The following is an 18,654-nucleotide window of genomic DNA, read 5'->3' as shown; positions in this document are numbered from 1 at the left end:
GGTTTAATAAGGCCAAGTGCCGGGTCCTGCACTTGGGCCACAACAACCCCGTGTAACGCTACAGGCTTGGGGAGGAGTGGCTGGAGAGCTGCCTGGCAGAAAAGGACCTGGGGGTGCTGGTTGACAGCCGGCTGAACATGAGCCGGCAGTGTGCCCAGGTGGCCAAAGAGGCCAACAGCGTCCTGGCCTTGTATCAGCACTAGTGTGGCCAGCAGGAGCAGGGCAGGGATCGTGCCCCTGTACTCGGCACTGGTGAGGCCGCACCTTGAATCCTGTGTTCAGTTTTGGGCCCCTCACTACAAGAAGGACGTTGAGGTGCTGGAGCGTGTCCAGAGAAGGGCAGCGAAGCTGGTGAGGGGTCTGGAGCACAAGTCTGATGAGGAGCGGCTGAGGGAACTGGAGGTGTTCAGGCTGGAGAAGAGGAGGCTGAGGGGAGACCTTATCGCTCTCTACAACTACCTGAAAGGGGGTTGTGGTGAGGTGGGTGTTGGTCTCTTCTCCCAAGTAATCAGCGATAGGACGAGAGGAAATGGCCTCACGTTGCGCCAGGGGAGGTTTAAACTGGATATTAGGAAAAATTTCTTCACCGAGAGAGTGGTCAGGCATTGGCACAGGCTGCCCAGGGAGGTGGTGGAGTCACCATCTCTGGAAGTGTTCAAAAAACGTGTGGATGTGGCGCTTCAGGACATGGTTTAGGGAACATGGTGGCGCTGGATTAATGGTTGGACTTGATGATCTTGAAGGTCCTTTCCAACCTGAGTGATTCTGTGATTCTGTGTGCAACTATCCACAATTGCTGGGCTGGTTTAAACACCGTCCAACTGTCTGACCCACCCAGAATTAATGGATACACCTCTGAGCCAAATGAGGTGTGCTTCATCCATTAAAGACTCTCTCTTCTCTACGTGAAGTCCAGAGAACTTTTTTACTTTCTACTGCAGAAGTGGGTTTTGAACTGACACAAATAGAAATCAGACTGAAGCAGACTCTTTAAACCAGATCTGGGTTGTGATTCAAACACTGCTCATAATGAAGAGAAGAAGTGTTCTGGGACATGGTGCTCTCAGCTCTCTGACCTCAGAGGAAGTTTGTATAATTCCAGCAGCACAACTGGAAGGTGAAAATAATTTGTCCAAAACTGTCATATCTTAGCCTCTTCTTTTTTTTCACTTAAATGAGGTGAAAGGAGCTCACGCCAGGTTAATACTCAAACAAACCTATTGATTTAAGTGCATCTAAATGTTAGAATAATATATATCAGAAAAATGCACTCTTCATTAAAAAGTTGACTCTTCATCTTTTTTTTTTACTGTATCTAAATACTACAAATTAACAGCATTAGAGTATAAATACGCAAAATGCTTGTTTATGAAAAGTAGAATTTGTTAAGGGTGATCTGTATCTAAGGCCAAATACTACAGTCACATTTAAGTAAATTATTATCTTTGTCTGAGAATGATATGTTTCATTTTTCTTCTAAAATTATAAATGCTAATGTCATGGTCCTACACATTCTGACTAACTCTCTGCGTGTAGAATTTCCCGATGCTGGAACTTACAAAACTTTGAAATGGGATTGAAGATTGGAGGTGCAGTGAGGGAAAGAGAGAACTGCTCTAGCAGACAATTTTATGGAGTTCATGAACAATAGTGTAAAATACAAGGGAAAGAAAACAGTGTACAGAGAAAGGATATTGGTTCGATTCTTGATAAATCTAACTTTCTTTGTTTGTTTGTTTATAGTGATAATACTTTGTGGTGTTGAAGTCATAATCATACTGATGCTGATCTTCCTAAGGAATCGGATCCGGATTGCTATTGCACTGTTGAAGGAAGGTAGTAGGTATGTTTGTCTGATTTTAATATATTTTGAATTGTATTAAATGATCTCTAGGCTACACTCTTCTTGAGCTTCATCTTGCACTACCAAGGGCAGAAAGTTGTTAATGTCCAACACTGGATTTGTTGAGCTGAACAAGTAGTATAAGTAATGTCAGTTCTCTGTTAATGAGGTTGTGCTTATAAGATCTTTCTCTTTTGCAATAAGACGTTTCTTATCTCCCAGCTCTCTGCCTTAAGAATACATAAACTGTTAGTAGTACCACCTATCCTCAGTGCAAAAAGGTGTATTGGCAGAAATGCTAAGTGTGGTACGCTGTTAATAGGAGCCTGGGACCTACAGCTGCCAAGTTTGGTCTGTGTGAGTGACATACTAGTGGTAGAGGATTGGTGGTGTTTTGGCTGTGGCTTTTATTTAGGAAAGACTGGATTCTTCTGGCTCCAGTCAAACTTTTGTGTGGATGTGCACCATGGCCAGACATTGTAATATGGTGCAGTCCAAGATACTTCTTTTCAGCTCTGAGTAAAGAAGAAAGCAGAGCAGGATATGAGAGTTGAAGGCCTAGGAGAGCTCTTCGTTTTGTGTTTCCTGAAATCCGCATAGACTTTGTTCACAGTGGTTCCTGTTTTACACAGTGCTGACAATTCTTTTCTATTAAATAAATATTAAAGTGCTCTTCAATGTCTTCATCAATGACATGGACAGTGAGATCGAGGGCACCCTCAGCAAGTTTTGCAGGTGACACCAAGCTGAGTGCTGTGGTTGACACGCCCGAGGGACAGGATGCCATCCAGAGGGACTTGGACAAGCTTGAGGAATGGGCCCCTGTGAACCTCATGAGGTTCAACAAGGCCAAGTGCAGGGTCCTGCCCCTGGGTCGGGGCAACCCCCAGTACCAGCACAGGCTGGGGGATGAAGGGATGGAGAGCAGCCCTGCTGAGAAGGACTTGGGGGTCCTGGGGGGTGAAAAGCCGGACATGAGCCAGCAATGTGTGCTCACAGCCCAGAAGCCCAACCATATCCTGGGCTGCCCCCAAAGCCGCGTGGCCAGCAGGGCGAGGGAGGGGATTCTGCCCCTCTGCCCTGCTCTGGGGAGACCCCCCTGCAGTGCTGCGTCCAGCTCTGGAGCCCTCGGCACAGGAGAGACATGGATCTGCTGGAGCGGGGCCAGAGGAGGCCACAAAAATGATCAGCAGGCTGTAGAGTTGGGGGTGTTCAGCCTGGAGCAGAGAAGGCTCCAGGGAGACCTTACTGCAGCTGCCAGGACTGAAAGGAGGCTTAGAAGAAAGATGGCGACAGACTTTTAGCAGGGCCTGTAGCGACAGGACAAGGGGTAACGGTTTTAAACTAAAAGAGGGCAGATTTAGAGCAGATATAAGGAGGAAATTTCTGACAATGAGGGTGGTGAAACCCTGGCCCAGGTTGCCCAGAGAGGTGGTAGATGCCCCATCCCTGGGAACATCCCAGGTCAGGCTGGACGGGGCTCTGAGCAACCTGATCGAGTTGAAGATGTCCCTGCTCATGGCAGGGGGGTTGGACTAGATGACTTTAAAAGGTCCCTTCCAACCCAAACTATTCAGTGATTCTCCACAGCATTTACTAGTTTAGTAGTAGGAACTGAGTAAATTTGTCTCCTTTTACATTCTGGAAACTGCCTCCTATAAAACAAATAGCATCAGAAGTGCCACAAGTTATAGAAGAAATACTATAGGACATGATAAGAGACAAAAAGGCTTGTGATAAGCTTACAGGGTCACTGGGAAGAAAATGTAGAGTAGTGGGAAGAGGAGGATGACAGGAGTGTAAAGAGGACCAGCCTGTAAGCTTCAGTGAACAAAACACATGCTCTCTGAAATCACATCCAGTGAGATACCCAGCTGGAGGTATTCGCCTCTGAGGTAGCTGCAGCCACCCCCAGAGGGGCTGTATCAACTCACTCTCTTCCAGTGGAGGAGTCCTTGGCAGAGTAGGAACTGGCATGCTCAAGTTGCATTCTAGCCACAAGAAGTATTAGTGGAATGTGAGCTCCTAAAATATCAGCTTTGATGTTGAAAGGAGCTCTGTAAGCTGTCAACAGTGAAAGGCCATTATCCTTCCTTCCTGCCAACAGCCAAAGGCGAGCACCGCTCATTTATGGCACATGCAAGGAAAGTCACATAGTCACAGGACAGCGTTGGCATGTCCTGACATTACAAAGACAAGTTGAATGTCCCTGCCCCAAAACAGTTAGTACTTAAGGCAGGAAAGGGGCTGGGAACAGAGTCCTCAAATATGAAGTAGCAAGAGGTAATTTCAAGTGTGTAGGAGCTGAAGGAAGAGCACAGGAGCTGAGTAGAGTGGGACAAGGATATAAAGGCTAACATCTGCAGCAGTCAGCAAGGAGATGTGATGAAAATGGGTTTGTAACCTGGAAAGAGCTGGATCTTTTAAGCAATAATGGAGAAGGAGAAAGTAGAAGACAGGCTTGACCATGGCAAAGTGATAAAGTTGACTGTAGTGCTGCCGATAAAAGTGGGATGGTAGAAATGAAGATGTGAAGACATTTGAAGAAAGAATCTGCAGTATTCTGAGATCCCAGCACAAGATTATGCTATCACTATCAACAAGTAGCTTAAAGTAAAAAGGATGATGCTAGAAGAGGACTGACAAAAAGCTTGTTTCTTAAATTGTTTTAGCTTACTGATGTGTTTTGTTTCTTTCATAGGGCTATTGGCTATATAATGTCTACATTGTTCTACCCAGTCGTCACCTTCATACTCATTGCAGTTTGTATTTCCTACTGGGCTGTGACAGCTGTGTATCCTTTTGTCTCTGTACCTCTCCAGAGGAACATTCTTCTGGTCTGCAAGACCAGATAATTCTCTGCTATTTCACCTTAACCAAACCAGCGTTGAGAGAGCTATTTGGTCACTTGGCGCTTGCTGCACTGATGCACTCTTTCTCTCTGCACATTTGCATGTGATGTACAAATCGGACAATGAATTTAATTCCATTAACAAGAACTGGACTAAAATTCATGCCAACGCAGGGGGGATCGTACAAGGCCTTGTGTACTACATAATGTTGTCCTGAAGGGGTAAAAAAGGGCTCTCAGCAGAGAATGAACATGGCCTTTAATGTGCTGCACGCTCCATAGGCCTGACGTTAATGATCTCTTAGTTAGCTGGGGGTGGGCTCAGGTGCATTTTGTTCAGAAAAGTATAGGAAAGGAGTGAGAGAACATACAGTGCGCTGAGTCCGCTCTAAATTGCATTAACAGCAACCACTGTCTGTTCGCAGAACAGCAAGGGTTTGGCGAGGTATCAGAAAGGAGAAAATTGCTTTATGGTTTTTTTTTTTCACATACAAACAGGCCCAGCTGTTCAGGACAATGTTAATATATCCTTATGCTCTGTGTCTACTTCCACCAAAATATGAACTGTCAAAGAACTACTGCATTATTTGCCTTGTCAAAGGTAGGTGTGCAGGAGAGACGGAGTCAGCTTTCAAGGTTATTCCCCTTGCCCATTCTGGTCAGGGGTTATTACAGCTCCGGGATGGAGTTTGCCTTAGTTCTCTAAGTGATGAGAGTATTCAGTCTTGTCTATCAACCCTTCATATACATCTGTGCATTACAAGAGCAGTTTTTCTGTTATCTGCACAAGTTCTGTAGAGCTAGTGGTTACCCACTGCAGAATCCTAAGTTGCTCAAAGCCTACAGTTCTGTGATTCCTCCTTAAAATATTTCATTCAGTTTTCTAGCTACATCAGGAGAACCTGTGTATAAAGTAATGGCTAATCAAACACTGTGCAAGTATGCAAACCTGACTTGTGACCCGGAGGTAAGTGTGACAAATATTAACCTATAGTCAGAGCTGTACTAATTGCATTTCTGAATCACTATTAAATGCAATGCTAGTAGAAAAGGTGCAGATTTTAAGTAATGATTCCTCATATTAAATCTAAAAATAGTACTTAGTGTTCAGATAACACTTCTTTGTTCAAAGCAATTTACAGACATGAACTATTTTTCTGCTAAACTGTCCTGTGAGGCAGGTAAATATTAACCATTCTAATTTACAGGGTGAGAAAGGAAGATACAGCTTTATTTGCAAAGGTGTTCTTGAATTTGTGAGAATTCTATTTCATGGTCCTCAAAAGGCAATGGAAGACCTTGAAAGCTGTGCCTCAAACTTGCCCAAGGACCGGCCATTTTTTGAAGCAGAGGCTTAGCTAAATATTGGGGTTCTTTTGGTACAGCAATGACCTTTATGAAGGTCATTCATAATAGGTTTGTTTTGTTTTGTCTTCAGTCAAATATTTTGACTTGACTGTGGGGTTGAATTTAAGTATTTTTTGCAAACTAGAAATATTTATCAAATGTTATATCAGGGTTATTTTCACATATTTAAATTTCAGTGTACTGCTGTGGTTATGTATATCCCAAACAATTCCCCACCCTGCTGATGTCTGAACACTAAAAAAGAAAGGGGTTAGAAACGGACTGGGTTTATGTCATGCCCAAACTGAGCGAATACATGAAATGAACAACAGAAATAGGGAAAAGTAATTCAATGTAAAGACTACTCCTCTTTTAATACTCTGAGATAGGTAAGGGAAATTGTGACCACATCCACAGCTTATATAAAGTGGCATAGCTCAGTTGATTTCCATTCAACTGTGATGATTTACCCAAACTGCAGATTTGGCCTCTGGTTTTCCAAGAAATAATTATTTTTTTTATGTGAGCAGGTTTTCTTTAATGAAACTGAAGCATTCATGTCTCTTAAAAGCAGGTTTCTGAAATTCAGATTCCATTTTTGTAGGTTTCAGGCATGTGGTGAACAGCCGTGTTTGCTAACTGCATAGTTTAAAGTTAAGCACCTGCACAAGAGATTAATATGAATCCTTAAATATGTAAACAGGTTACATAGTATTGGAGCGCAGTGTTAAATGAGCTAATAAAACATCAAGCGCAGTTATGTTATTTGTATTAAGCTGCTAAACTTCAGAGACTGTGTGCACAGAATTCATTGCTTATCGTTGTGATGTTTATTTTTCTTTCTATACAGACATTTAACACAACCAATGTGACTAAATTGTGTCCGGGTGCTCAGTGTACTTTTGCTTTTTACGGAGGAGAAAGCCTGTACCACAAGTACATCTTCATCTTCCAGTTAGCCAATGCCTTTGTCTTTCTCTGGCTGGTCAACTTTGCAATTGCACTGGGTCAGTGTACCCTTGCTGGTGCCTTTGCCTCTTATTACTGGGCCTCTCGAAAACCAGCCGATATTCCACTGTGGCCGCTCTTCTCTTCGTTTGGACGAGCAATACGGTAAGGCTGGAGCTGGATGCGAGTCTTGTCATGTATTCAACAAGTGCTCTTTTTACAGCCAGGGACGCCAGACTTAGGCTATCAAATGAAAATAATTAGTCAGCATTGCGGTTTAATCCCGGCAGGCAGCCAAGCCCCACGCAGCCGCACAGTGGGATGGGGGAGAGAATCGGAAGGGTGAAAGTGCGAAAACGCGTGGGCTGAGATGAAGACAGTCTAATAGGTAAAGCAAAGCCTGGTGCCCAAGCAGAGCGAAACAAGGAATTCATTCACCGCTTCCCATCGGCGGGCAGGGGTTCCGCCGTCCCAGGACCGCAGAGCTTCACCACGCGTAGCAGTGACTTGGGAAGACGCGCTCCGTAACTCCAAACGTCCTCCTCTTCCTCCTCCTTCCCCCCGCTGTTACTGCTGAGCACGACAGCATGTGGCGTGGGACATCCCGATGGGCAGTCGGGATCAGCTGTCCCGGCTGTGCCCCCTCCCAGCTCCTTGAGCCCCCCAGCCTGCTCGCTGGCGGGGCAGGGCGAGAAGCAGAAAAGGCCTTGACGCTGCTCAGCCGTAGCTAAAACGTGGCTGTGTTGTCAACACTGTTTTCATCACAAATCCAAAACACAGCACCCTGCAAGCTACTGTGAAGAAAACTATCCCTATTCCAGCCAAAACCAGTACAATCGGGGACATGTAGTTGTTCAGGGCAGGCTGAATCCTGTAGCCCGACAGCGGCAAGGCCGCTGCCACTCTGGGCGCCCAGGTCCCACCAGTTACAGGTGTTCCCAGTGGGCGCATACGTATACGACGCATACATACAGAGCTGGCCACGCAGATCGACAGACAGACGGACGCAGCACTCACACAAACACCAACAGCACTGGTGGCTTCATCCTGTTCCTCTCTCTAGCAGATCAGGATGAAGGTCCGTTAGTATATGTTATTCCCACTAATGGACCTTCCTCCAGTTATAATTTTATGTATACACACACACACACATATGTAATTGTTCATGTACACATATGTGCAACATAACAGTAATTTATTTTGTTTTAGATACCATACAGGTTCACTGGCATTTGGAGCCTTAATTCTTGCAATTGTCCAGCTTATTAGAGTAATACTGGAGTACTTGGATCACAAATTGAAAGGTGAGATTTGCGAATCTGCTCTAGGTTATTAAGACCTCCTTTGGTAAATTACTTCCTTTCTTTCCCAAGATGTTTTTTCAGCAATGAAGAGACATTTAATTCCACATTATTTGTCACCATTGTAGTTCCATTTGAAGCCAGTGAATTTGTGCCAGTTTACTCAATTGAGTTTATGTCCTTGGGAACTTAATGCAAAGTTCACGCGGGATGTGGATCTGAGCTAATTGAAAGCTAGTGAGCTAAATTTGGTTGCGAAAGAGAGTCCATAACTAGAAGAAAAGAATGTTTCTGCTTTTGTCACAATTTAAGATTTTCTTCTGAATAGCTTTCTATGTTCCGAAGACCAGTCGTGAATTCTGTGTGTGATGTACTCCCTCCTTTTTTTCAGGTACACAGAACTCCTTCACTAGATTTCTACTCTGCTGCCTCAAATGCTGTTTCTGGTGTTTGGAAAAATTCTTAAAATTTATAAACAGAAATGCCTACATCATGGTATGTGTTGTCTCTGCATGTGGTCTCCCCTATCTGGGACACTAGAATACCCTAGCCACTACTAGTTGGTCAACAGCCAGCAGTAATAGAATCTGCTGAATAAATAATGGGATTTATGAGAGTTTTCAGGAAATGCATGTGGTCCTACCGTTGAAAAGTAAGATCTTTTTTTTTTCTTTTTCTAAACTCAGCCTCTTTTCATGTCTGTCCTTGTCCATCCCCCTCAGCCCCCAAAGTAAGTGGGAAGAGATGGCGTAATTGGTTAACTCCCGCCTCTGATTCAGCAATTGAAATCTTGATTTCAACAGGAATATTAGCTTTTTCATATTGCATGTTGATGACACTTCTGTTTGGAGGCAGTGTTTGAACAAGGAGGTCAGAAGGAATGTGATATCTATATTTCCTCCTGGGAGTTAAAAGCACAAATTCTACGAGTAGCAGCAGCAGTGATATTACTCTAAAATAACCCTCCATAGCTTACAGAAGAGAAATCCCAGATTTTCACCTAAATAAACATACACAGATTTCAGCCTGGGATGTTCTGACTTGAAGCAATTTCAGTGATTGAGTGGTACAGTCATGGACTTGTTATCTCAAAGGAGGTAGCTGTAACGGGTCCGTTATAACCCATGTTCATGCAATTGATATTTTTAATTAATACTGTCTTGAAGAGGAAGTATTCTTTTTGACTATGTTGTTTACAGTTGGTAAACTAACTGCACTAAGAGCTGTTCTAGTATATTTTTTCTTTGTGGACACTACTGCAGGAAGAAGAAATGGTTTTGTTCCTGAATAACTTTAGCTGCTTTACTTTATGCTGATGTAAATCACACTGACTTTGATACTAGTATTGCTGATTTCTTCCTGAGAGCAGTGTCAGGTTCAAGGAGATACCTACAGGGGTCAACTAATTTCTGCTCTACAAGTACCTGTTCCTTGCCACTGACTATGAATCTAGTGTAGGTAACCAGCAAAGTGCAAGGAATCCCTCAGCAAGTACCTTATTTGCTCTGCTTGGCAAACTAAGTACTGAGTCTACTGCCTGCAGGATCACAAGGAGTGGCGTGCTCATCACCAGGGGATTTGAAGGCGAAGGATGGATAATATTCTGCCCCAGCCTGGTGGGAAGCATTGAGAGGCAGCATGTTACTTGCGGAAGTGCTTTATGTTCATCTGAGTTTCAAGGCCAAATGTTAGCGAGAACTGTGCATTACACGCAGGAAGAGTCTGGCATACAAGGAGGTATCCTAATTATTTCAAATACTTAACAGCTACTATTATTTTGCAGATTGCCATATATGGTAAAAACTTCTGCACCTCGGCAAAGGAAGCATTCTTTTTGCTCATGCGGAATGTGGTGAGGTAAGGGGCCATCTCCCAGTCCTTGGAAATGTCAGGATTTCCTGCTATGACACTCTGAAGACACACTTCTTTCCTATCCCATGTCTCCTCCAAATACTACTGTAAGCTGCTTCTGTCCTCAGACATGGCCCTCGCTTCTGACTCTCAGTGTGTAACAGCAGATTGTCCAGCACAGTAACCTATGCAAAATTGATATAATCGAACAGTTTTGTTGTGATTGCTCTTTTAAATTCATAAGCACCCAGTAGATTGTAAATAGAGCCTCCAAGGAACCAACGGACCCCCTGAGAGGAGATCAACAGATATACAGGAATGGGGTGCTCATCATCTGTCATAGGTGTGTTACTTGTGGTCACTCACTGTCTGTGAAAAGGAAAGCAGAAAGCTTATGGGCTGTCAGAGAGTGGCAGTAAAGAAGACAGAGTACTTTGCTTTCAAAATCAGTATCTTTAAGAAAACCAGATCTCCCCTGGTGCTGGGAACTCCCCTGGCCCTTTTCCCCAAGACTCATGCCAAACTCCCTGTTCTCATCAGTGCTTTTCTTCTTTGCTCCTGGCTCTTCCTGTACTACTGTGAGATCAAAAAATAACGGGAGAATAACTTGGGAGCAGGCCATGTCAATGCAATAGCAGACAATCCTAATTAGCGAGCCAGAGACACAGTAAAACTGGTTAGGTGGTTTAAATTATTAAGGGAAGGACGGGGAGGAGGAGGGGAATGGAGCGGAAGGCTGAAAGGCAGGAAAATGGAAACAATGCTTAAGAAAGAAGAGGAAAGGACTGGAGATGGAGAATGGAGTGCATTCACTCTGTTCCCTGCGTTAATACTGGTGCACTGGTGCCCACACTGCGTAGTGCCTGTGCAATAGGAAGGAGAAGCTGCCTTCCTTTCCTGTCAGAACATCGCCTCGCTGTCCGTTGTGCTTTTGCTCCTAATCAGTAACAAAAATAGTTAAAAGCCAGACATATAATGTTATTGTTTCGAACTGAGATTTTTTTATCTTGTATATTTTATAATTCTGAATTCTGACAGGTTAATGATGATTTGTTCTCTTTAATATTTCTTAACATTTATCTTTCATGGTAGTCGGTGCTGTATATCACCATATTCATAGCCTTCAGCACTGTCAAGAGGCTGATGCTACAAAGGTCATTTTCCATCCCATTATTTACCTGCAGTTTCTGAAAAGACATGCTGACAGGATTTCGGGCAGAAACTCCCTGCTGTTGCTTTGAGTGAGGGCTGCAGACGTACTGTCAATTTTTCTGTCTACCTTCATTCATTCATCTGTGATTGTCTCCCTGCTTTGAGGCCTCCTGCCTTCAGTGTTGTACCATGATATCTTAAAATAGTAGATTTGTCATGTTATGGGGTCATGAAATGTGGCCAGATAGGACCAAGTGAAAAGAAGACCTGCCGGCAATCTGCACAAGCACTGCTTTTTGTTTTGGTGTGTACTTGGTCTCTTCTGGTCTGGTTTATCTGTGACCCTCAAAGAAAGGCCGAGATAAAAATATTTTGATGTTTTGGGATTTTTTAACCAGCCAGAGCAATAAACAGTTCTTCAAGTGCTGTGGCAGCAAGGCCTCACTCACCACGAGGCTCGTGCCGTGCTGCCGCACAGGATTAGGCTGTAACAAAACCCATCTCGGTGCCTTGTCTCCGCGTCATTGTGCTGGCAGCCGTGAAACCAGCAGAAGACAGCTTCCTGGTCATGGCTTGTCAATTATCCATAGATTTAAGGAGAAAGAATGCAAGTGTTTGGTTTCTGATGATGCTGTATCGTTTGTCCTTTGCTGAACAGAGTTGCAGTTCTGGACAAAGTTACAGACTTTCTTCTGTTCCTGGGGAAAATTCTCGTCGCTGGTGGTGTAGGTAAGCCAATCAATTTTTTTCCAAACGGTATGTTATATTTTTGGGTTCCTATAAGTATGCCTGCCATATTCATATATGCTTAGTTGAGGTTCTCATTGGTCTGACTATGTGGGAAGCTGTTCATGTGTTTCTAGGATTTGCAAGATTGAACTAAAATACACTTTTTCTTTTTCTCCCCTTTCCCCCCTCCCCAGTGATTTGTTGACAGCATCTTTTCCATAATTGCTTTTACTGCTCTTGCATGTGTTGCTGGCGCGAGGACTTCTGCAGCCAAAGCATCACAGCTGGATCAAACCAAATTCTCATCCACTAAGTCAGCCACAATTGGTTCTCCTTTCGTAAGAACTGAACAAAATGACAAATGAGATTCACCTGGTAGCAGACAGCATGCATGCAAGGGGAGGTGGTGCAGGTCTGCAGGAGATGGGCCTGAAGCTCTGCTGATTCAAGCCCATTATATCTATAAGCTATAGTAGAAAGAACAGAATATTTCTAACATCCTTCTGGGGTCTTCTTAGTTATCAATAAATAATAAAATATATTATTCGTGTCCTTCTGTGACAGAAAAGCGAATTTTTGACAAAATTAAGCACTTTCAGAAATTCAAGTTGTCAGTATTCCCTTATGGTTTTTCTAAATTGTTGTGGCAGTTTCAAAACATTATTTTACAAATAACCGTATTTTGTATTCTGTACACTTTAAAAGATTACTAAAGAATTACCTTTTAATCAAAAGTTGAAAATTAGTATCAAGAACAGAACTAAAATATTTTGTCATTACTGTACAATGACTTTCAAACTGGGGTAGCAAATTCGACTTGAAACATGTTCTCTGAAATGTAATCCATGAAATACTGAAATTAATTCATGTCTTCATCCTCTTCAAGAATAAATTCTTTGGGCAATTTCTGTTGTAGATGCATTGGTCTGTTCTAAACTTATTGTGCTTACCACTAGCACTGCCATTTCTCCTTTTAATCTGAAATAGTTAAGTATTTCTTCAAGCGATAATATTTAAAGTGAAAGAATTTTGCTCATTCTATTTTATTTTAGAAAAGAACCACCCGATGGTCTTCGTTATCCCATCTCATTGTCTTGTTTATCATTATTTATTAATTTTGCTATTAAATCTAGTAGAATGATGAAACAAAACAATTCATTAAAGTCTTTCTGAGCCCATGAATATCTTTATGGTAATTGATTAATTTACATAGCTCTTTGTCAGAATACAGATCCAGCAGTTAATTAGTATTGAGGAATTTATTGTTTACAAACTCTTACTTAAACCAACCTTGGATGCATTTGTTTTGTCTCATCCATTCTTTAGGTTTTAGGAAATCGGAGTTAGCAAAGGAATCTCTAATCTTCTGTGCTTCTTGCAGGTGTTCTTGCATTCTTTTTCTTCACACAGAGAATACCAGTCTTTGCGCAGGAGGCACCAACGTTAAATTACTACTGGGTACCGCTGCTGGTAAGGCAACCGTCTGATCTCCTGAACACTGAGGGCAGCCTGAGATGCTCAGAGTACTCAGGGCATGGTCTGGTAACAGCTCCTGTTGTCGTCCTCTCAGTGGCATGCCGTCCGCTGAAGTGAGGACTGATCTGCTACACTCTAGTCCTCCGGGTCCTTCAGGCAGAAGAGGCTCTGCACCTTCGGAAGAATTAGGTTTCACATCTGCTTTGCTCAGACTTCCCAGACAGCAAAGGCTGGTGGTGAGGCACCGATGACAGTGTGGCTTCTAGTGGAAGGGACTTATGATGCATCTTTTCCTCCTTTTGTAGCACCCCCCAGAATATCTACAGGATGAGTGGTTCTTTAGAATAATCTTGAAGGAGTTCAGAATATTCTTGGCATATATTCCCTTTGAGGGGTGAAATGGCTCCAGTTTGGCAGCTTGAAAACTAGTGGCTACTGCATGTTAGGATACAGTGTCTTGAACCTGTGATCAAGCAGTAGTAACCTTTGGTAGAATTACAGAGCTGCCATTAAATCCTTCTAAATCTGCTTAGCAGACTAGACTTCTGACTTGTGTTAACACTGCCACTTCGGTGCCAGACTAAATTTGGGGTTTTACTGTTGGGTTTTTTTTGTAGACGGTCATTATTGGCTCCTACCTAGTTGCACATGGGTTCTTCAGCGTCTATGCAATGTGTGTCGACACGCTTTTCCTCTGCTTTTGTAAGTACTACGTTTTCTTTCACTAATACCTGCAAGTCACGGGAAGACGAGTATCCATTCCTTACAGAATTCTGGCGACATGCTAGCAGACTGTGTGAAACACAAACAAACTGCTTCTGCTTTTCAGACTGTCTCCTTGATGCATTCTTCATTGCAGGAGTGTTTTAGTATTCAAATTTCATTAGTTTAAGTAATGGAAGGTAGCTGTATGGCTCATGGGGTTATCTGGCTTTTGTTTTTCAGATGTTCCTTAACTTTCATTAACAGTTTGCTTTTGGGTGCTTTGTAAAAAGCCCTGTACAGCAATGATTCACTCAAACCTCTTGTTAATAACAAGGTTGTTCTTTGGTCTATAGGTGGTCCTTTGTTTTCAGCTTAATAGCCCTGAACAGAGTATTATGCTGAATTCAAATTTGTGTGAAATACCATTTAAAAAGCTATCTGTCCCTTGGAACCCCCAATGGCAAGCAATCACAGGCACTCTGAAAGGAACTGCTGTTCAATGTGTCCAGTCAGAGAATCTAAAATCTAAATCTAAAATCACGAAATAAATCTGTTGGTCTCAAATTAGGACATGGTTATAAGAAGAGAATGTACTTACTACAAAGTACATTCCATTTGCTAGATTTACTGAATTAAAGAAATAAAGATACAAATTTTCTATAATGAAAGTTATTCTGGTAGGTCCAAGTAGAAGTTACGTGGCAGTGATTGTTCTTGCAGTTGGTGAATTATTTGATAATGCTAAGGGAATACTGAAATTGTCATAGGCTTGTTCTGTCATGTGCACAGTGGGTCACTGAGGCAAGATAAACATGGTAATACTGATTCTCCTCTTCCAATAGCATAAATTCTTCCTTTCCTTTAAACACTCACCTTCTTAATCCTGCTTCTCTGGGAACCAAACTTAGAAGTGATTCTGGAAATACTGGGTTGCAAAGAATCACAGGAACAAAATCAGTCAGAAAACTGAAAACCGATGTTTAGCTGAGAGCTACATCCTATTTATCTCAAGTTATGGACTTTGGTTCTAAACAAACATGATCACAGGCAGACATAGCACTAATAACACTCCAAGAAATAAGCTAAACAATAAATAAATAAATAAATACTATTATTTAGAATTAAGTGGAAATTGATCAAACAAAATTTAGAAAGTTTGTTGGTGTACTAAAAAATTAACAGATTTTCTTTTTAAATTGTTCCAAAAACATGTGGTATATAGTACCATGGAGCTATACAGAGAATTGCTTCCTCTAACCTCTTCGGCCATTCCCTACAACTCGTGTTCTCCTTTTGGCTTTGCAGATAGAGCTGTCTGCCTCTGCAGGGGTGCGGTGGCAGTGGCTGTGTGCTTCACTGCCCACTCCCTCCAGATTGCCCGCCAGTGTGAAACTGTTCACTGCAGTGTGACTGCTGCGTGGCATAAACACTGGGCTGAACCCAGACCAGTGATTTAGTCATGACCTTCTGTAGGAAAAAAAGGAATATGTCTGCCTCATTATTTTAAATTCATACTCTGTTTTGTTTCCCATGCCTCTATTCAGGAATGGACAGTAGGAGGTCATACAGAATATTGTGCGCTTGTGGCATCAGGTTTTCAAGAGACCTTTTATCTTAAGCAGTGAAAAAGGGTCCAGTTTTTAAAAGTGCTTAAATCCACAGCTCTATCGGGGACAAATTTTCTAGCAAGAAGTAGCCAAAATGCCAGGCTTCGGTGGAGGCATGAGTGTTTCTGAAAATTTCCACCTATACTGCCAAACCAAAGAACTGGAGAATAAAAGGATATACTGCTGTCATTTAAAAATGGCTAGATGTTTGTGTCTGCTTTGTGTAAGACCTATTCTGGTTTGAGAAAATAGAAATTTTATAGTGTCTTTCATCAACAATACAACTAAATTGCCTTGATAGAGATTTTTTTTTCATGTTGGGTCTTTTGCTCTCTCCTTTCTTCAATTCTCTCTCTCTCCCCCTCTCTCCCCCCCACCCGGTGCTTGTACTGCTCTTTGCTCTTTTGCCTGCTTTTACTGTGTAAATTCAGGTGAAGACCTGGAAAGAAATGATGGATCTACAGCAAAACCCTACTTCATGTCAGCTAGCCTCCACCGAATTCTAGGGAAGAAGGAACTAAGCCCTAAGAAGGCAGTGGGATAACATACACTAAACCTCGACATCAAAGCAGTGTCACTTTTAAGCAAAACGTGTATAAAGTAGGCAAAAGTAAAAACTGTAAATGATGCTTCTGTTTAATGGGTGATTCTTTTTTCCTTTTGCTTATATCTAAAAAAATGAGCAACTTTGGTAACATTTAACTAATTTAAATGCTTAAACTGACAGCTGTGAAAACAAGGCCACGTTTTAGCTCATAGAGTGCCTATGGAAAGGAAAATGTAAATCTGAAGCTTTTTTAAGTCTATAATGATGTTTTAATAACTTTTGTAACACAAGTTGCTGCCTTAGATGACAGCAGTTTTGATAATGTTTCTTTTTATAAGTGTATATTTGTAAAAGAATTTCAGGCAATTTTTTGAAAGCACTACCATATAACCTAATTAGCCATAAAAAGATCGTTTGAGACTCTCTAGTTAACCCGGAGATGCTACTAAATTTGTAAATATGGTGCTATGATTGTATTTTTTTGTACAAGCTGGTTCACAGCTATTTAAACTGTGATTATACATGCATTAATGACTCCCTACACTGAAAAATGTAGTGATATTTTAATCACATCCACAACTGCATCTTTTAAGAAATGATGGTACCCTGCAGGTCCTGAAGAAAGTAGTCAGAGAAAACTATAGTTGATACTGCTTGAAGTGAAGGTTTCTGTGAGTTGTGCTTAAAAGATGATGTAACTGAGAGAAGGTCCCACTGCACTTGAAGTCATTTGTTGTTCACACAAATGAGGTTTTATCTGGTACAAGATGGTGAATGTATCATTTTTAGCTGATGTCTGAGAGAGATGCACTTGTGTTAATATCCACCTATCTCTAACGAGTCTCTGATTGTGTTCTGCATTATGAGGAAGTTGAGCTTCACTGAAAGGAAAACCAAATGCAGTCTTCTTTTCCTTGGAAGAAATATGTGCACAAGGAATTCCATCGCCTCTGCCTAGCTCCGAAGGGCTTCTTAACGAGACTTTGCAATGACCGTGCGGGTGCCGAGAGCCAGGTATGCTCTTCCTGTGGCCTCCAGGCTCTCAGTGGCTCGCACAGTAAGGTATTAAGACTTCTCGAGTCTTCATCGAGTCTTCTCATGATACAGGACGAATTGTTTAGATACCGAAAGATGCTGAGAAAGATTTAGTTTGCTTTTTGACTATTACATTTACCTAGTCATTAGTACAAAGCCTATTGGTAGAAAGCACATTAACATTCTGTTCAGTTTTATGCCCCCGCCCCGTTAGTAGAACTGTCACTGAGGCTAGTAACAGCTCTGCTCGTGGAAAAAGTCTTACACTGGTGTACTTCTCAAGTCTGTTACTGCCATAAGCTGAACTGAAAAGGTTTTCATGTATTAGTCTCATGGACGCCCAAGGACCCAGCCATACTGAGGCCTGTCCCTAGTTTTCATGGAGTCCACCGTAATGAATAAGGTATTTTGTTACTGTCGGCTTTCCAGGAGTGGCACATGCCATACCTCTGCCAGAGCTGTTACTGGAGTTCAGCGCCTGGAAATACTTTTCTAGCCCCAGGAGTCTGTTGGTGTCACAAAGAGAAGGGCGAATTCTTTTCCAGATGATTTGAATGCAAGTTTCTGGGGAAAATTCACTGATGATCCACATGCCAAAGTGATTTTGCTCTCTAACTTGTGGCTGCAGTGTGCGATGACGGTCATCACTACAGAGGCAGAAATACTGTCCTTCAGGCAACGGCTCTGGGCTCGCGTTGCGGCACAAGCGATTAGTGCCCAGCGCTCGCAGTCGTGGGCACGGAGGGGTCTTGAAACCCTGTGAAGCGAGGCGACGGGCTGCTCGTGCGCGCTCTGTGGCGCGGTGGGCGCCGTAGCCCTTTCCCCCACGCAGAAGTGAGTGGTTCAGTTTAAGGACTCGGATAACGTCAAATGAAGGCGTACGGTTTGAAACGTAACTACTGATTGTGGGCACCTCCAGTTTTTATAACACCTCTTTAGATACCCTAGAGTAAACCTGACTTTCAGAAAGGGCTGAGAAACCTACCTTCAGAAAAAATCAGACTCTTGGCTGATGAAGTTTCTCATCATTGTCATCATTCCTTTATCATTATGTGCATGGCATTGAATATACGACCCCCCTATTATTCTGATCTCTTCTGAGAATTAAGTCAGTAACTTTTGGGGGTATGTGTCACCATTCTGTGATTAAAAAAGCTGCTGGTCTGATTACAGCCCATGTGCTAAAGCTTTTTTTTTTTTTTTTCCCCCAAATTAATACTACTGTGTGATTAGTTTGCAGCTAAAGAAACTGCATTGTAATC

At 42.4% G+C, this 18,654-nt stretch overlaps 1 protein-coding gene across 1 annotated transcript in view; it reads left to right on the top strand.

Moving 5' to 3' along the window:
- The window catches only part of SLC44A5 (solute carrier family 44 member 5), a gene marked incomplete at both ends in the record, with an annotated part of 98,676 nt that extends 82,322 nt beyond the window's left edge, over positions 1–16,354 (top strand). Inside the window, 11 exons of the mRNA XM_082003187.1 lie at positions 1,744–1,843; positions 4,545–4,637; positions 5,574–5,661; positions 6,892–7,154; positions 8,199–8,293; positions 8,682–8,785; positions 10,074–10,147; positions 11,952–12,022; positions 13,404–13,492; positions 14,116–14,200; positions 16,242–16,354. Of these exons, the coding sequence (XP_081859313.1) occupies positions 1,744–1,843; positions 4,545–4,637; positions 5,574–5,661; positions 6,892–7,154; positions 8,199–8,293; positions 8,682–8,785; positions 10,074–10,147; positions 11,952–12,022; positions 13,404–13,492; positions 14,116–14,200; positions 16,242–16,354 (1,175 nt within the window). The remainder of the gene's footprint in view (positions 1–1,743; positions 1,844–4,544; positions 4,638–5,573; positions 5,662–6,891; positions 7,155–8,198; positions 8,294–8,681; positions 8,786–10,073; positions 10,148–11,951; positions 12,023–13,403; positions 13,493–14,115; positions 14,201–16,241) is intronic.
- Between the last annotated feature and the right edge of the window lie 2,300 nt (positions 16,355–18,654).

This window comes from Phaethon aethereus (assembly GCF_964289735.1).
Source record: "Phaethon aethereus genome assembly, chromosome: 8".
Lineage (NCBI taxonomy): Eukaryota > Metazoa > Chordata > Aves > Phaethontiformes > Phaethontidae > Phaethon > Phaethon aethereus.
This window is presented reverse-complemented; position numbering and strand designations above follow the sequence as displayed.